Genomic DNA, 21012 nt, shown 5'->3' on the forward strand with positions numbered 1-21012 from the left:
GTGTGCTTATGCATACATACATTTGTACGGGAGTTCGAGCGTAATTAAAAAAAAAATTATTGGTTGCACTATGAATGAGTCTGCGAGTCTTTCTTCCTCAAATTATCCCTTACCCTTTCCTCAACCATTACAATCCACTAAAACTCTCAATAAAATTCTCCAATTTTCCAGATGAATTCTTTCTCACAATGAATTTACAATCCCCAATTTAAAAAAAAATACTTTTGCTTCAGCCTCATTTACTATGACCTATTCCACTTCGCCCGTCCCCAACTGCCCTAATTACTATCTTTACCACGATAGGTTGTCATAACAACCAGATCGTCATCCTCCTTTACTCCACAGTGTTGAACTGCCTTAATTTTGGGTCAATATCTTCCCTCACTCTTGAATTAACTTAGTCCACTACATGCTATTTTTATCTACTTATTCTTCAAATCGCTTTCTCTTTGGTTAAAATTATAGACTGGCTTTTTTCATCTGTGCCTGTTCACACAGAAATTTATTTTTTGTACCATTTATAAACTCCAACAACATACACTCGGACTCCCACAAGCATAGATATTTTACTTTCACCACCTTCTTGGATTCACGGGTTTTTGGACTCAACAACACCCTCTCTCATGAAACCATTTTTCCTTTTTACCCCATCTGTTTTATTGTTTTATATTTCATTTTCACGCTAGTATGATACTTTTCATACTTAGTTTCTTTAAATACTTCCCAGGTAAAATTTCTTTCTGCATTTTGCTAAGTCCTCACCTCTGACGAGAAGGAAAGTATTTCTTAGAAACTTCTCGGATTGAGAACTTTCACTTCTATTTGTGTTTCCTTTCTAAATAATAAATATGTTTAACTCTTACTAAATTGTTTCTCAACATGTTTTATTAAATATATATATATATATATATATATATATATATATATATATATATATATATATATATATTCCAAAGAGGTATTGTTAAGTTTACTAATCGAGTAATTCTGTAAACAAATCGAATATTAATACTGATATTTAGAAAATATTTCAAACCAGATGAAAAAGCTCAATAAACCAAATAGGGAATAGAGGTTCATTGCAAGTGTTCGACTGAACTCCAATCTCTGATCCCCTTTGCCAAACTTTCACAAAAAAAAACACTCGACTAGCTACAACCACTATATATGATTTCCCCCACTTTCTATCTGTGACTAAATCTAAATGCAGATTCCATGAACAAAGCTTCTTTCCCAGAACTGACTGCATTTGGAACACTGTTCTGTTGGTCTGCTTCCCGGTTGAATACCACATGGTAGCCTTAAAATTCAATGTAAAGAATTTCTTGTTGAACCGTTCTCATAAATAATCAAATTCTACCGAATCTACACCATCAACGATTACTGCACTACCACCTTACACGTGGCCTTCAGTCTCTCCCCTCATAAAGCATTCCCAACAAACACTCGTCTAACTACAACCACTGTCAGCAACTTCCCTTATTCTCTGTGTCTAAAACTAAATACAAAAATTCTATGAGCGAAGTTTCTTTTCTAGAATTACCCGCCTATGGAACACAACACCATAGGGCTGTTTTCCAAATAACTATAGCATGGTCGTTTTCAAGCCCAATGTAAACAAGTTCTTGTTGCGTCGTCCTCTTAAATAATGAAATTCTATGTAACTTTATCATTGAAAATCATTATGGTGTTGTTTCCCGGCCATCTGATAATCATTAACCTTTATCCTCGAGTGCATTTGTGCCTGGATAAATGGTGACTCTCTTGTAAAAAAAGGAGAAAACTGATGTTGAGCATGTTCCATTTTGTGATGTGTTATGGCCAACTTTTTTATTGCTGTATTATTGAGTGGCCCTGTTTCCCTGCCATATGTCATAACAAACACTTTTTGTTTAATGTCCATAGTGATCTTCCTATTACTAATGCTATCTACTTGGAAAAAGGTTGTCCATCCACGTGCAACTCTTCAAGTTGCATTACTAAATAAAAAGATCTCAAACAACTAAAGATAATTTTAAAAAAACAACAACAAAAAAACAGAAAACAAATACCTACACAAGACATTTAAAACAAAAGAACTCCTGTCGATGCCTTCGATATTCTCAGCAACACATTCATAACGTCCGGCATCACTAAACTGCGCCCTCTGGATAACCAATTGATTCCCAACGCTCTGGACTCGGTGACTGTACTGGATTGGACGACGGTTCCTGATCCACCGATATTCAGGTGCTGGATCTCCCCGAGCATCACACATTAGACTTACACGAGAACCAATGCTAACATTGATGTCTCCTTGTCGGCGTGTAATCGATGGCGGTACTGAAAAAAAAAAATATGGAAAAAATTATGATTCAGTATCGAAAATAAATGTGTGTGATACTATGTGTTAGGAAGTAGGAAAAACAAAAGACGAAAAAATATAACCAAAAAGAGGAAGTAGTTCATCAGCAAACGGATACAGAGAAAAATAAACACAGACAAAATACATAGAAAGACAAATTATGTGGTCAAGTACTGCAGTTGTTTGATTAATAAAAGCTTCCAAGCAATGTCTGTGTGCGAAGCTTTCAGTGGGAAAAAAAAAGCTTTGCACAGAATCACAAAATTTCTGAGTGCCATCATGCTCCTGAAAGAAGAGCAAATCTATAATCCGTTGTCACAGATGTTATATAAGCTTCCCTCACGAAGGCTAAAGGAAACATCTATGTCGACGGCTTTACCGTACCATCAGACATGAAACCGAGCAATTTTATATCCTTGCAAGCACATGCATGCATACACATATGTACACATGTAATGATATGGTACAGACAAGAGACAGCAGAGGTTAGTTAAATGAATATAAAATCACCTGTGTGGTGTCGTATTTCTGATATTTTTATTAAATATAAACTAAAAATAAAATGCACCTATATATAAATGATAATAAACTTTAAAGAATAAAAAAAAAAAGAAAGAATAATTAAACTTTCTGATTGGTCTAAAACTTTTGGTTATTTGAAACCGCCATAAAAAAAGAAAGAAAAGAACTGCCATCTGTTAGCATAGCTAGAAAGCAATCGTTTGTATTGGAAATTAGAAGAGCATCGTCACTTCCTGTCTTTTCAAGCTTATAACTACTCGAAAAATGTAATTCAAACCCTAATTTTTTTTTCGGTTAAAGGAGCAAGGACCAAGGTTTCATTTAAAAATAAAACAAAAAAAAAACGTTATTTAAAAAGAAAAGGTTTTAAACTTCGGACTTTACAGGTACATTTCTAAAAAACACTTCTTTTTTTTGTTTTAAATTTAAATATATTATTTATTGATCTTTTATCTTCAATTTGTGATATATAAAACTTTGGTGAGTAAATTAATTATTTACTTTTTAATAGACATTTCAAAATGGGGGCGTGAATTAATTCAACCCCCTGCCTTTCCAAGCTTATAACTACTCGAAAAATGTAATTCAAACCCTAGTTTTCTTTTCAATTAAAGGAGCAAGGACCAAGGTTTCTATTAAAAAAAAATAAAAAACAAGCAACGTGGTTTAAAAAAAAGGTTTTAAACTTCGGACTTTGCAGGTAAATTTCTAAAAAACACTTCTTTTTTTGTTTTAAATTTAAATATATTATTTATTGATCTTTTATCTTCAATTTGTGATATATATAAAACTTTGGTGAGTAAATTAATCATTTACTTTTTAATAGACATTTCAAAATGAGGGGGGGGGAGTGAATTTAAAAAAAAGTTTGTCTAAAATATTGTATTCGGTTTATTGGAAATAGCATAAAATTTCACATTGACCCTGAAAATATCTTAAAAATAGAATCAATAGAAAATTTTTGATAGATTTTTAAAATTTAAAAATTGAAAAATACTGAACTCGTAAAATTCAATTAATTTCATTACTATTTTTTTTTAAATAAAAAAATAATATTTCTATAACTTTTTATACAAATTTAATAGTTTATTTTGCAAGTATAATCCATAAAGAAAATAAACAACACACCTTTAAAAGAGAAATTACGAGTTTTTTTTTATATTTCATTCGCAGTTTCGTGGTAGGGGTGTCAAAAATTCCTACAAAAATTCTGATACACCTAATACGTTACGCTAAAAAAAAAGCCAAATACAATATTTAAAAGTGAACCTGTTTCAAAAAGGACTAGATTTGCAAAATTTAGCTTTAAAACCCCAATCTGGCAACCTTGAACAAGAATATGACCGTGACCTTCTTTTGATGTAGCCTCGTTTTCGAATAACATTACAATAATAATATATGACCATTGTTGTAATGGTCTGAGAAAGAAACTCATAGAATTTTGACGTGCAGTGGTTCTTTGGCAAAGAAAGAAGTTAGTGAAATGTTACATAAAAAAGAGAGAAGTGGAAAGAAACAGAGGGGAAAAAAGAATATTGTCTGCCAAAAGCTGCTCGACTGGAGGAGTAAATTAAGAATTGTCTCTTACAATGTGATTTCATTCTTTTTATTGAACTATGTAGCACAATATTACTTTCTGAGTGTTTATTATTACTTAATAATTTATCGTATTTTGGGTTAGTTCCATATTTAAAATTAAAGTACAATAAAAAATTACGCTAAAACCAGGTCCAAACTCAAACAAAACCAACCTGCCTTCTCCCTTAAGGCTTGCATTTACAAACATCCGTGGGCTTAGAACTAATTTAAATGATGTCGAAGCATATCTCCTAACAAACACCCTGGATATCTTAGCACTAAGTGAGACTAACCTACACTCCTCCATCCCCTCTAACTACTTTAACATGCCTGGATATCTCCCACTCTGCCGTAAGGACTCTGACAGACATATGCACGGGCTTGGAGTATATATTCGGAACACCCTCCCCTTGACTAGAGAAACTAATCTAGAATCGGACGATCAAGCCTTTATGTGCTTTAGACTTAACATGCAACATAACATAAGCTACTTTTATTTTCTCTATCGCTCTCCCTCGACCCAGGACTGTACCCTAATAAACAAAGTCTCTGACAGCATAGATACAGCACTTTCCCTCGACACTAGCACATAAGTGCATGTGTTTGGTGACTTCAATGTCCACCACAGCAACTGGCTTGGATTTTCTACTCACACAGACGCAGCTGGTATGACTACATATAACTTCTCTATATCTCATTCCCTATCACAGATGGTTACGTTTCCAACCCGTTTGCCAGACCAGCAAGAACAACACACATCACTTCTAGATCTGTTTCTGACCACAGTTCCCGATGACTGTAACTAATGCCACAGCCCACTTGGGAACGCCGATCATGCAGTGGTAATAGTTGAAATAGCCCTAAACTTTAGAGTCAAAACTGAAGAGCCACTGCTCAAAACAACGAGATATTATAAAAAGACTGACTGGGAAGCCATCAGGGATCTCATCAGGGACGCCCCATGGCAAAATATTTTTTCACTTCCTGCTGAACATTGCACAAATGAGACAACTGAATGGTTCAAAACAGCAATTAAAGCACATGTTCCCACACGGAAATTTTATAGCAAGCCCCACTCTCCCCAATGGTTTACTTCTACTTGTGCAGCTGCCATCGCACAAAGGCAGCATGTGTACCGCATATTTATACTGACATAAGTCCAGTTCAAACAGGCAAAAGTATATAGAAGCCAGAAGTAACTGTAAGAAAGAAATAGTGACAGAGCTAAGAGAGAATTTACTGAAACCACCAAAAAATGCATCGGAGCACAGAAATTAGGAAACTGCGACTTCCGGAAGATCTACAACAGTGTAGTAAATAATGGGCACTTAACAATTCCCCCACTAACCCTAACCCACTATCCAACAATTATGAGGTTGTTTGCTCTGCAACTGAGAAGGCTAACATGCTTGCCAGTCGGTTTGCCTCCAACTCCACACTGGACCCTGCCAACCACTCCCTCCCTGACTTTCCTTTGCGGACAGACGCCACACTAGAAGATCTGAAAATCACCCTTTCTCAGGTGCATGCTATCATAAGAAATCTTGACACTGCAAAAGCATGTGGACCCGATCTCATCCCAGCTGTGCTATTAAAAAAGTGCTCCGCCGAAGTAGCTCCAGTTCTCTCCAAACTTTACAACAAATGCCTTAATGAATCTTGCTTTCCTGCCTGCAGGAAAACTGCTTCTGTCGTATTAGTTTTCAAGAATTCTGGCGAAAGAACTGACCCAGTAAATTATTGCCCCATTAGCCTCCTCCCACTTTTCGCCAAAATATTTGAGACAATAATTAACCAAGCTCTAGTCCATCAACTTACAGATGCTAAACTTCTGACTGACCAACAATATGGATTTAGACAAGCCTGTTCAACAGCAGACATCCTAACTGCAATCTCAGAACGTATATACCAGTCACTGGACAAAGCGGGGGAGGGTAGAGCGGTAACTCTAGATATATCTAAGGCTTTTGACAGGGTATGGCATGGAGATCTCAGGAAAATCAGATCATATGATATCAAATCTAAACAATACGATATAAATGCGGGAGTGCCTCAGGGGTCTATCCTGGGACCTCTGTTATTCCTAATATTCATAAATGACCTCCCTGACAAAATTGCCTGTGAGATGGGTATATATGCTGACGACATCACACTCTATAACAGATACGACAGGAAAACAAATGAACACATATCTAAAGAAATAGCAGAAACACTAGAGGATGACCTCCAATCTGTAGTGGAATGGGGACATAAATGGATGGTCACATTCAATGCTGCCAACACTAAACTCGTTTCCTTCAATAATTACAAGAAACCTTCTCTACCACCAATAGTAATGGCCAATGACTCTTTATCTGAAAGTACATCCTTTAAACTCCTCGGCCTAACGCTCTCAGGAAACATGACTTTGAACAATTACATCGAGAGTATCACCAGGACCGCTGCCAAGAAGGTAGGTTCTCTCTACCGTGCTAGAAAGACACTACACCCGAAAGTATCCTATACTTCTATAAGGCCACCATTCGCCCATGTATGGAGTATTGTTGTCATATTTGGGCTGGTGCATCTAGCACTAGGCTCTCGCTCCTAGATAAGGTTCAAAAGAGAGTCGCCAATCTGATAGGTCCTGAACTGTCATCTAAACTTCAGCCCCTGTCTTATCGACGAAATGTTGCATCCCTCTGCCTTTGCTACAAGTACTTTAACAGTGAATGCTCTAACCAACTGCAAGCACTTGTGCCCCCTCGACATAAATACCCCCAACAAACCCAACAAGCAGCTAAATCCCACTCCTTCACAGTAGAGATCCCTATATGTAAGAGAGCCTTCTACTCCAGTAGTTTCTTCCTCAGGACAGCTAGACTTTGGAAATACCTGCCGAGTCCCTGTTCCCCAACCGTACTGTCATGCAGAAATTCAAGTGTAACGTGAACCGACATCTTGCTGCCCAACTCCCTACACAGTACCCCTGATGCCCATGTCCCTGATAGTAGCCCCCTACAATAAAGTGGCAATATGCCTTGTTTGAGGTGAAAATGTAATAAAAAAAAAAAAAAAAAAAAAAACAATGGAAACTATTTTCATAGAAATGTTTCTTAAACTCATATTTGCTGTCCCCAAAACTAATTTTTTGTACTATCCAAAGCAATATCAGCTTTATCAAAACACTAGCAGGGAGACCCGACGTTATCCGGGATTGAATGAGGATCAACAAATTTTCCACTCTCCCATACTTTTATGGTCATCGAAATCGGTGAAATCACTTATTTGTTAATCAAATCGATTGATTCCTTTAGTTAGAGATGACCTTAAACTATATCCAGTGGTGAGGCCCCAGCTTGTGGGCTTTGGGGAGTGTGGAGCCACCCTTTAATTGCCATTGCTCCCAGGTCCACTCTGACCCGGAGTGATAGTACCTGTTAGGGTCCCAACTATGGGTTAAATAGAAACTGACTTGAAAAACAACAAATATATTCTATTAAGAACATTTTTCTTGAAAATAACTGGATTCGGCATTAAATAACCTGAAAAGGGTTGATATGCCGTAAAACAAAAACAACCAACCAACCAAATCCTCTAGTTAGAGACCACCTCTCCGCCGTATACTGGGAGAAAGCTTCATATGCCTCTCCACAGTAACACCGTCCACAATACATAGCACTGTAAAGGGTCTACTGTTGATTTTATAACATTATCTGCAAATAATGGCTTCGTTTAAAGTTTAAAATGCAAAAGTCAAGTATCAATGTTCAATTGTGCTCTAAACAGAAACATTCATTTCAAACGTGCCCCTGTCTTCTCAAAGAACAAACTTTTAATTTTATGAACTTTTTATATAATCACTTGCATTAAAGTTAAACATACAAAAGTCAAGCATCATGGTTCAATTGTTCTTTAAAAAGGAAGATTCATTTCGAACGCGCCCCTGTCTTATAAAAGAATACAGGATTTTATAGGTTTGGTTTAAATTGGACTTGTCTCTTTAATTGGATTTTTTCGATTATGGATTATCGATACTTATCAGACGCATTCCGATACAAAACTTATGTAAGAACACTCCCAAACGCATCTAGTACCTTCATATTTTTTTAAAAAATCGTTCGAGCCATTTCTGTTTCCGTAGAGAACGACCTCACCCCACAAACACTCCGCACTCACACAAAGTTCCTTTTATATAATAGTACATTTATCCCGACATCCAAAAAATTTTCAGATAAAATACTGTCAGATGATATCATTTCAAGTGCTGAGGGGAATGAAAAAAAGTAAATAGCAAGTTCGACAATCCCCCATCATCTAACATGAATTCGAAAAAAAAAAATCCTATTATATACAAGTAATAACATCATTTCACTTCTTTTTTCTTCTTTCTATGACGATGTAAACATATTTTTATCAATCGTTTTTATTTTTTCCCATTTGTAAACTTACCAGCCTAAGAAGTTTTCTTTGTCTCTTATTTCTTTTTTAATTTAACCAACTGAGACGTTATTTTATATGAATACTAGCAGAGAGACTCGATGTTGCCCGGGATCGAATGATGATTAACGAATGTTTCACACTCCCATTTTTTTTATTGCCATCGAAATCGGTGAATCGCCCAATTTTCAATCAAATCGATTCATTGCCTGCTCTTGTTGGGGACTCACATGCCTCCTCGATTGACTTAGTCCACAATACATTGTAGTCTACATTGCACTGCAAAGAACTAACTGTTGATTTTATAAAATTATTTTATATATATATATATATATATATATATATATATATATAATAAATTCCACAGCCAAACAACGCCGCAGCTCACAAGAGCCATGACAGTCAACGAACCGGAAGTCCAAGACTCGAGTTTCGCCCTCATTTGGGCTCATCAGTTAGACACATCCGAACTCAGGATTCGAAACCCGAGCCTCTTGCATGCGAGGCAAGCACTCTACCAACTGTCTTGGACTTCCGGTTCGTTGACTGTCATGGCTCTTGTGAGCTGCGGCGTTGTTTGGCTGTGGAATTTATTATACAATCTCTCACATTCTGAAAATCCTATTATAAGTTGCTCGTTGGGTTAGCATTGCTGGACGTCGTCGTCCCTTCAAGTTAAAATCCTACTTGTGAGACATCGGCAAGGGTTATTGACTGGTTGGACGGCCACGTCCCTTGTCGAGACGAAGTGGGTTCATTTCACAGTCGGATTTCGACGCGGTTTACTTGATCTGTGTTGGTTAATAGAAATTCTTATGTGCGGGGCGTTTGCTCAGTTGGTAGAGTGCTTGCCTCGCATGCAAGAGGCTCGGGTTTTGAATCCTGAATTCGGATGTGTCTAACTGATGAGCCCAAATGAGGGCGAAACTCGAGTCTTGGACTTCCGGTTCGTTGACTGTCATGGCTCTTGTGAGCTGCGGCGTTGTTTGGCTGTGGAATTTATTATACAATCTCTCACATTCTGAAAATCATATATATATAAATATATATATATATATATATAATGGCTTTATTTAAAGTTTAAAATGCAAATGTCAAATATCATGCTTCAATAGTGCTCTAAACAGAAACATTCATTTCGAACGCGCTCCTGTCATATCAAAGAGTCTACTGTTAATTTCATATGCCTGGCCTTACTGCTTGTGCGGTGATAATGACTTTAATTAAAGTTTAAAATGAAAAAGCACTTGTGCTTTAAACAGAAACATTTATTTCGAACGCACCCTTGTCATATCAAAGAACCTATTGTTTATTTTATATGTCGGGCCTTTCGGCTTCTTAAATGAACTTGTGATGTTAGGCTGTGTAAGGTGTTAACTTTGATCGAAGTCGCCTTTTCTTTCTTTCATCGGATTATTTCAATTATCGATTATTGATACTTATCGAATACATTCTGATACGAAACATATCTAAGAACACTGCCAGTCACATAAAGTACTTTCGTGTAAAATTTTATAAAAATCGGCCAACCCATTCCCGAATCCATAGGGAACAAACTCACACACACAAAATTCCTTTTATATGATAGTAGAGATAGAGATATTTGTTGATTCAATATATTTCTCATTCTGTGGAATTCTCACAGGTACTGCTAATAATAATAATAATAATAATAATAATAATGATAATAATAATAATAATAATGATAATAATAATAATAATAACAATAATAATAATAATACCTCGAAAGTATTATGTTTGAAGAGAGACTGCAAATCCGAACATTTCTTTGACCTAATGTCAAGACGGCGAATGGTGACCATTGAGAAATATGGATTCAAAATGTTTTAAAACGAATTTGATTTGGAATTTCGACAATTGGACAGCATCTATTAGGATTAACTAGAAAATCATGGGACAATTAGAATATGAGGAAAAGTTGGCTCTAACGTGGTATTAGATAAACTTGGGGATAAACAACAATAGGGAGATACGTGTAGTAGATGGAATTTCATAGAGTTGATGTTCCAAAGATGGACATGAAGGAGAAGACAGGAAAGCAAATGTTTATGTTAATATCCCTTGTATGGGAAATATACAATCATCGCTTTTACACAACTTGTTATTTCTTCCAAAGTCGAATTATTGCCTTTACATCCAATTGATTTTATAAATGAAGATAGTTGAAATCTAACCACTACCGTGTAACACACATAAATATATAGATAGATATACAGTTACAACAAATATACACAGAAACACATACACGTATTCCCACAAAATGACATCGATACTGCAAAATATTTCCATCCAACTTCCATCAAACTCTCTGTCAATAGCTACCCTGCTTCAGCCATATCGAGCCTCAGTAATAGAAAACAACGCAGGCACCATACACTATCTAACATCTTAAACTACATTTCCTCAATGACAGAATCTTCACTGCGATCCGCAAGGCCATCCATAGTGAGAAACTGGACATCCAACTTATTCACACTGGTCCTTCCTTACGACAACACCTCTCCAAAAAAAACACCTGAATACTGTTCGATGGCCAATTGCTAGCTTAGAATTATACCTGCACATCAATGTTATCTATAACAATAAATATGCTAAATGTAATAAATCTTACATAGGAAGCACCACCAGACAATTACACTTACACATCAAGGAACATTTGAACACACGGATCTTCTCTTTCTACAAGCGCATCATCTCATGCAGCAATATCCATCGGGACATTCATATCATCATCCTTGCTTCAGTTCGAAACCTTGGTAATCTAAGGATTTCAGAAGCACTCCTCATATCAAAGCATAAACCTTCCAGCAACAACAGACTTAAGCTTAACTCCCATTTCATTATATAACCACTTCCTTTCTAGATTGCTGTTAATTTTGTTGTCTGTCGGGTACATACGTATACGTTTGTGTGCACATGTATTTATATATGCTTTTATGAATATTTATGTGCATATATACATGTATATACACCATTAACCACCCTTTAGCTTACACTATAACAGCAACTTTTCTGACACTACTCCGACTGCACCCTATAATAATGCTACACTATTCCATCCTTTCCAAACTCATTAATGCCCTATATATTTTGTACTACTCCAAATTTATACATTATAGTCAAAACAGCAAATTTATAAACATTCAGTATGTATTCAGTATGTATCAAAGCAATATATAGGTACATGCATATGGCAACTCATATACGTTTAACACTGTGCCATCATCTTTCTTGTTGGATAGTATCACAGACGATCCAATATGTGGAGAAAAAATAAATTAGTAAAATAAAATAAAATTAAAAAAAATAGAAAGTAGAAATAATTAAAAATAAAATAAATAAACAAACAAACAAATGAATAAGTAGATATATACACATACATATATATTTTTATATGCGTGTGTATGTGTATGCATGCATATGCGTATAAGAAGGTATCTATCTATTTATCCATCTATCTATCTCTCTCTCTCTCTCTCTATATATATATATATATATATATATATATATATATATATATAGAGAGAGAGAGAGAGAGAGAGATCTATAAATTAAAAAATTAACAAATAAATAAATGGAACTGAAAACTAAATACTAAAATCTAAGTTAAAAATAAAATGATACAGAACAAATAATTAGAAATAATTGAAAATAGATATATAAATTAGGACCAAATACATAAGCAAAAAAACAAAAAAACAAAAAAGAAACGTTCAGGCAACACACAAACCATGACCAATATAATAATAATAATAATAATAATAATAATAATAATAAGAAGAAGAAGAAGAAGAAGAAGAAGAAGAAGAAGAAGAGACTATATGAGCAAACTAAATAAATCTCATAGCAACGCTCGTACTTAACCTTCGGGCCAAGATTACAGCGTAGTATCTGTTTTGATGCTACACTTCACTTTTTCAGTCCTCGGTAAGTGGAAAATAAATCCTTCATGGAGGAGAAATCCTTCATGACTGAGACAACTTTTATCTTTGTTCCTATCCAGAGTGCCCCTCTTTGGGGAGCTGGATTTTCCCCCACATCAAAAACCGACCCTGTGTCTAATTCTGCCCTCGTGGGAAGGCAAGTAAATAGGAACATAATTACGTTATGACCTGACAACAATGTTTTTAATAACAATTAAAAAAAAAGGATATTAATAAACAAATCAATAAAATAGAATAAATAAGAAATTTAATTAATCAAATAAACAATTTATATGCTAATATTTATATATAATTAAAAAAAAAAAATTCAGAGCGGCAGATTTATAGATACGCACAAGCACAACATAATAGAAATCCGAATAGATTTCATGTTAAACGCTGTCTACATTATAGATTCAAAGCATCAATCATTTCCATTCGGAATTTAAATAATCACTGATTCGCTAAAATTTAAAAAAAAAAAATCACCTAACTAATAAATCAATAAGTAGATAAAGAGAGAATTAAAAAAAAATGATTAAATTAAATAGATAAATATGTAAATGAAATTGTCTGTATTAACTGTTAATGATATTAATTAAGAAACCATACGCATAAAATCTTTCTGCTTTACAATTTATTAGATTAACTTCTTACCGCGTTGCCATGACAACGCACGTACTATAAACATTGAGTAGCATATTGCAATTATGTATGTTTGTTTTTTTAATAGGATATTAATAAACAATATATAATGAAAATAAAAAATAAGATCAGCATATTTTATTGACGCACGCAGCCTAAAACAAAAACTTAATAGATTTAACATTAACGCTGTCTCCTTTACGGATTCACAGCATCATTTACTTCGGGTAAGAATTTAAATAACCGATATCTCGTTCGCAAAAAAAAAAAAAAAAAAAAAAAAAAAAAAAAAAAATCAACAAATATTTTTTTAAAAAATAAAATAAAAATAAAAGATTGAATTAAACAGACGAATAAGTAAATAAAAAACTTGAAAATGTCTACAATAATATAAATATAGAAACCCATGCATAACCGCTTCTCTGCTTTACAGTTGTCCCGTTCTCACATCCATTTCCGCCTTACGATATTTCAATGTTTTTCTTTTTTGGGGAATATTCTTTGATCCTTTTTCTTTTGAAAAGGAGATGTTATCTCGAAATATTAAGATCTCCACTATTCCGGTTACATCAAACAGTAAGTTCATATTTACTGATTTGTATTGTGATTATCTTGAAAAATAAATGGATATACGAAGTTAAATAAAACAACAAAACAAATAAGACCTTCTTTCATTTGCCCATTTTTGTTCATATGCCACACCAATACAACAGCCAGTTCCCTGCATTGCTATAGCCTTTTTATACTCCTACATATCTATTTACCAGCAATGCTTCAAACAAACTACCTTTCTTTATTATTATTTTTTTATTTCAAAAACGAAATTAAATGATTTTACCTCTGGGGGTGACGGCCAATTCAGCTGTGGTTTCTCTCCGTCCAGCCGTATTTTCACCACGGCAAATATACAAACCCCGATCCGAAAAACGAACACGGATGATCCTCAAGACTTGGGCATTTTCAATAATTTCAAATCGGCCATTGTTTGGTAACGGTTCATCTATAAAAGCAGAAAGAAACCGGGTGTTTTATTGAAAAATTGCTATTGTTTTTAGTTATTATTGACAGTCACTACTATTAATTAACATACATCACGACTAAACATCAACAACAACAAAAGAATACATTATAGTTCCAAATATAAGAAAGAAAAAAACACGTGTTGCCAGAGTTATAAATAGGGGGATATGCATGGGTAACGAATGTAACGTTTTCATTAATGAGCAATCAATGAACCAAATAAACGTCTTTATACATAGATGCGTGGGGTGTTTTGGTCTTTTATACACTTGTCTGATGCCGTTTCTCTTTGCCACATTTCATGAGTGGCCGTCGATCATCTCGTCTTTTTAACTAAAACGAATAAAACTCTTTTCATGAAGAAAAATGCAAAGAGACGTTCGCTGAGTTTTCTTCAAGGTTTTATTTGGAGAGAATAGATTTAGGAGAGAGTGAGACTAGTGCTATTTTATCGAGTTATTTATTTCTTAAACTAAACTTAACAAAAGGAGTAACGCAGACGGACACACATCAAAGTAACATTCGCCTAGATTATAAGTTTCCTACATTATTGACTGTGGCTCATTAGCATGGCTTCTACCAAGTGACTGATCTGTACAAACCTTTTTTTTTTTTCTCTCACTCGAAAAATATAACATGTAAGGTTTGGATTATTCTACTTCTACAGAGGGTAACTTACTCTCGACGCAATCCTATATAAAAGCCAAATACATCCTAAGATGGAGTACTGTTGCCACATCTGAGGAGGAGCTACTCAGAGCATTCTCTCCTGCTTTGACAAGGTAGCTTTGAAATCCATATAATCTGTCCTTTTCTCCTCCCTACTACCTTTGTCTCACAGAAGAGACGTTAAGGTTTCTGAATTTTTGAGATGAGGATTGGTTATTCGTATTATTTGGATTCATCGGACTACTATTCTCATCTTAAGTGTCATTTTCACAACGTTTCAGTTGATGTAGCCTCCGACCTTCTTCAGGCATATCTTATCGAACTTCGGAATGTTTCTGTTGAACTCTGGAATTTGGACAGAATTTCGAGCAGAACTCTTATTTACTTCACGGAGGTAGCGTGCTCTTGTTCCGTCAGCCATGACTGGATAGAGGGCCTAAGTAATTTGCAATTGTATTTTTCGGTTGCCGACACTGAGGATTGAATGTTCAACCTTCAGGAGAATATTTTTACAATTGATTTTTCCAAATACTCTAACCACTGCGCCACCGGTCCTTACGTCTACAGGAGACTATGTTAATAAATGTGCGAGATGTCTGGTTACATTACACTTAAACTTCTGCATGCTAGTACAGTCCGGGAAGCAGGAAACAAGGAAGAAATTCCAAAGTCTAGCAGCTCAAAAGAAGAAACTATTAGAGTAGAAAGCTTTCCAGCATCTAGGGACCTCTACAGTGAAAAGGTGGGATTTTGCTGCTAGACGGGTTTATCAAGAAGTATGTATGTCGAGGAGGTAAACATGCATCAGAGCACATTTCATTAAAGTACTTGTAAAACACAAGTACGCAACATTGCGACAATGGGACAGGGGTTGGAGATTAGTTGATAGTACAGGAAGTATTAGATTAGAGACTCTTTTTTTGATCCTGTCTAAGAGGGAGAGACCAGTGGTAGATTCACCAGTCCAGATGTGGTAACAATACTTCATGCTTGAACCAATCTTTTTTTTCTAGAGATACACAATACTCTCAAGTGTGAGTAATTTCTAGCATGGTAGAGGGAACCCACCTTCTTTGCAGCAACCTTTGCAATGTTATCAATATTTATTCCGCTTTATATTGCCTGTGCCTGTCAGCATGCTATATCTTTACAAAGAAATGAAATATCTCCAGAATAAAAACTCGATTAAACCTAGAACCCCATCTTCCAACGTAGACCCCTACTACCAGGTCTCCTCCAACATCAGGGGTCTACGTTCCAACCTTCCAGAGGTTGAAACCCAATTACAGGAGACGAAACCGGACATATTATTTCTAAGTGAAACTGGAATAGGGCCGACCACTTCCCTAGATGAGTTCATAATTAACGGATACTCTAATTTAACAGCTAAATCTGACACCCAAGATCGCCATGGGCATGGAATATGTGCCTACATTAAGGATGGCTTCCCGTGTGGCAGGGATATCTCTGGAGAAGATCCTAATTTACCCTATATGTGCTTCAGGGTTGCACTTGCTAACACCACTGCATTTATATTTGCCCTCTATAGGCCCCACAACAGCGGAGTTACTATCTTTAAGAGCATATCTGAGAAAATAGACCACATACTGTCTTCACATCCCTCGGCTAACATCCACATCTGTGGTGACTTCAACATCCATAATGTGGAATGGCTGACCCATTCAAATAAGACAGATGATGAGGAGAGGTTTTGTCATGATTTTTCCATTGCTTATGACCTCACTCAGATTGTTCGCGTACCCACCCGTGTGCCCGATACACCCGGTCAATATGCAAGCCTCCTAGACCTTTTTCTCTCAACTTCCCCTGAGCTATGTTCATGTTCCGTTCATTCTCCTCTAGGATCCTCCGACCACTCCGTCGTATCAGTTAAGATAAAAACGAAATGTAAGAAGCCCCCAGAGTACCCCTCCACCGTACTGTATACCGATACTCTATGGCTGACTGGGATAGCTTCCGTACATTCATATCTGATTTACCTCTGCATTCCATGTTTAAAAAGGAAGTGTCCTCTATAGTATCAGATCTGACCGAATGGTTAATTGTAGGCATAGACCAATTCATACCATCTAAAAAATTCCAACAAAAACCTAACAGCCAGCCATGGTTCTCCCCAGAATGTGCTGCTGCTATCGCGCACAGAAATCACTTTTTCCTTAGCTACCAACGTAATAGATGCACTGAGACTAAAGCTGCTTTCAGGACTGCCAGCAACCACTGTAAAAGAGTAATAAAAAATGCAAGAGAGCTATATGCCCAGTCTGTTAAATCCAAGTCTGGATCCCACCAGTTTTGGCAAATAACAAATAGGATCCTGAACAGAAGTGTGCGTTCTATCCCAATCATTATCAATGGTCCAGAGGTCATCTCGTCAGCGTCAGACAAGGCCAAACTATTTGCAAAGAACTTTGCAGCTAATTCAACCCTATGCGACGAAGGCCATCAACTCCCCATATTTCCTCCTATAACACAGAACAAGCTAGGTAACATACAAATATCCGTGCATGAGGTCGCCAAGCTAATCAAGAACCTAGATTCCAGTAAAGCAACTGGCCCTGATGGCATCCCAATTATAGTGTTAAAAAAGCTTCAACCAGAACTTGCTCCCATACTTACAAAACTATTTAAGCGCTGCCTTAAGGAGAAGTGCTTTCCGACTCCCTGGAAGACCTCATCAGTTTGCCCTGTATTTAAGAATTCAGGTGATAAGTCATCTCCCTCTCAGTACAGACCTATAAGTCTCCTGTGTGTTATGAGTAAGTTGCTGGTATCCATATTAAATAGAGAAATAGTTAACCACCTCAGCAGGAATAACCTTCTTAGTGACACACAATATGGTTTCCGCTCTGCAAGATCTATCGCAGATGTGCTGACGGTTATATCCCACAGGATTAGGGAATCTCTTTACAAAGGCTTCCTTTCTAGGGCAATTGCTCTTGACATATCAAAGGCCTTCGACAAGGTATGGCATAAGGGTCTACTTCACAAGATTTCCAGCTACGGTATAACTGGAAATGTTTTCTCAATCATTAAATCATTTCTCTCCAATAGGCTCATAAGAGTAGTGGTAGATGGACAAAAATCGGAGGCCTGCAATATAAATGCTGGAGTCCCTCAGGGGTCAATCCTGGGCCCAACTCTCTTCCTGATCTACATCAATGACCTCCCTAAACACATACTTAAATCATTCGTTGACATCTATGCTGATGACACGACCATCTACGGCAACACAACAAAGGCTGTAAATGACAAAGTTCTCTCTGATTCTCTCTCCTCTGATCTCGAGCGCGTGGTTCAGTGGGGGAAGATGTGGCTGGTTACCTTTAATGCATCCAAAACCAAACTCCTATCCTTACATCGTCAACATTCTGATTCCCATCTGGCATCAATTGTGATGGATGGCTCTCATCTGGGTGAGGCCCCGTGTTTTGACAAGCTTCTGGGTTTGACCTTTACTCCTGATCTGAAATGGAACACGTACATCAAGTCTGTTGCCAAGGTCGCTGGAAAGATGGTGGGATCCTTCTACCGCTCCAGAAGATATCTCACTACTGATGCAATTCGCTATCTATATAAAAGCCAAGTACTTCCAAGGATGGAATACTGTTGCCACATCTGGGCAGGAGCTGCTAAAAACAGCCTATCCTGCCTTGACAGAGTACAAAATAGACTTCGTGGCTTAGTGGGTGATGCCCTTTTCTCTACCCTGCAACCTCTCTCCCACAGAAGAGACGTTGCGAGCCTATCCTTGTTTTATCGTTATTTCCATGGCAGGTGCTCGTCTGAACTCCAATCTCTGGTCCCCCCTCGCCAATCTTTCACAAAATACACCCGTCTAGCTGAATCCACTCTTTATCTATGCCTAAATCTAAACGCAGATTCCATGAACAAAGCTTCTTTCTTAGAACTGCACGCCTGTGGAACTCTGTTCCGTTTGCCTGCTTCCCTCCGGACTACAACTTGGATGTGTTCAAGTCTAATGTTAACAAATTCCTAATGAACCGCCCCCTTAAGTAAACACTTCATCAAATCTCCACACTAACGTAATGTACTTGCAATAACCCTTATCCCTGAGTGGCTTCCGGGCCTTGATAAGTGGTGATCACTGTGTAAAAAAAAAAAAAAAGAAAAAAAAGCCAAACATTCACAAAAAACATTCGACTAGCTACAACCACTTAATACGATTGAAATAAGGTTGAAGCCTAGCTGACAGTTTAGGACCTATTGGACTGGCGACTCTCTTTTGAACCCTGTCCAGGAGTGAGGGACTCGTAGCAAATGGATATAGGTTGTCCTATGCTCGTGCACCTGTACCATGGAGTCCATAACAATACATTTCTCACCAGCTCTTGTTTGCTCTTCTGGCAGTGACTGGCAAATCGTCGGTATCTGATGGTAGTAGGTATGGCAGTTGCTGCTTCATGGGATGATCTTATCAAGATATATTTAACACTGTTCATAGCATACGGGTGTACATGCCATCTAGCTTTCTAGTAATAGTAACAGACATTTTGCTGCACAACACCCCATGTAGGATGCCCCTGTATGCATTGCCTCTAATTTACAGGAGCCCCTTATATCTCAATGGGATGAATCAAGGTAAAAGATAAAAGAATAAAATTCAAATTATTTGTTTTTTACAAACTGTTGCTGTTAAGCATCGTTCATTCATTTCATATAAACCAGATGATTATTGTTATCATTCGTTTCACTAATATATTTCTAGTTAGAATTCTTTCTAGAAAGACACCGGGTACTTACAAAAGAGACCACTTGAAGATTGCCAACATCACTAAGTGAAAGCGTTTCTGTGGAACAAAGTGTAGAAAGAACTGGATTCGAACTTCGAACTTACCACATCCAGGTTGTCAGCTCGTGTCATTACCTTCCATCGCCAGATGTGAAGAGGTACCAGTCAGAGCACTCTTTGTTGCCTTAGCAAAGTTGAAAATCGACTTTGAAATCTAGTGGTGGATAATCTCTTCGATTACTACATTGTCTTACAGAAGAGATGTTGTTAGTCTTTCTCTATCTCATTACTTCCATTAAAGATGCTCGACTGAGATCAAATCTTTGCTCTCACCCTGTAAAACATTCAAAGCAAGAACACGCTTTTCTTTCTTTCTTCATATTAACCTTGTATCAGGTGAAATTTTAATGAAGTAGAGCTTCTTCACAACAATTTCTTGTCTTTGGAACACATTCCCGTGGGACTGCTTCACCTGCAGATTACAATATGGTCGTCTTCAAATCCAAATGTCAACAGATTTGTGTCATAAACCGTAAGTAATCAAGTTTAGTTCATTCTATAAATCATTCTTAACCCTCTCCTCTCAAGTTTTTCATATTTCAACTGGCAATCGTTTCATCTAATTAACCTCTATCCTTGAGAGGTTTTTAGCCTTAATAAGTGATGAGTCATTACTACAATATATAGAAAACTAACAAAAAATGTGTTTTATGCATAGCTGGATATGCCATATGACGGTGACAGAACATGTCAGCAACTCTTTTTTTTTTTTGTTGCGGAAAAGTCCAAATCCCCTTCCCTGCCACTAAATGTAACACTACGTGATAAGCGACTCCATTTGTTCGGGCATGTTAAACGCAATGGTGGATTTATAAACAGAGCTTGTGACATAGAAGTTGATAGCTCGCTGGACATTGGTCGCCTAAGCAAGTACCGAGTTGCAACTATCAAGGAGGATTTGAAAGCTTGGCAAGTTCATTAGAGGAATATCATGGATAGGAACTAAATGGCAAACAGATGTTCAAACATGAAAATTTGCCTACGACTGGATTGCCAGGCAATCAGTCAAAAACCAATTAACAAAGAAACATTAAAAACGA

At 36.6% G+C, this 21012-nt stretch overlaps 1 protein-coding gene across 1 annotated transcript in view; it reads right to left on the reverse strand.

Moving 5' to 3' along the window:
- Positions 1–21012, reverse strand: part of LOC145279764 (peroxidasin-like) — a 287271-nt gene that overhangs the window by 39422 nt on the left and 226837 nt on the right. Inside the window, exons 12-13 of the mRNA XM_080131073.1 lie at positions 14291–14452; positions 2056–2322 (exon numbers count right to left, since the gene is read on the reverse strand). Of these exons, the coding sequence (XP_079987199.1) occupies positions 2056–2322; positions 14291–14452 (429 nt within the window). The remainder of the gene's footprint in view (positions 1–2055; positions 2323–14290; positions 14453–21012) is intronic.

This window comes from Euprymna scolopes, chromosome 7 (assembly GCF_053919585.1).
Source record: "Euprymna scolopes isolate OS-2025 chromosome 7, ASM5391958v1, whole genome shotgun sequence".
NCBI lineage: Eukaryota > Metazoa > Mollusca > Cephalopoda > Sepiida > Sepiolidae > Euprymna > Euprymna scolopes.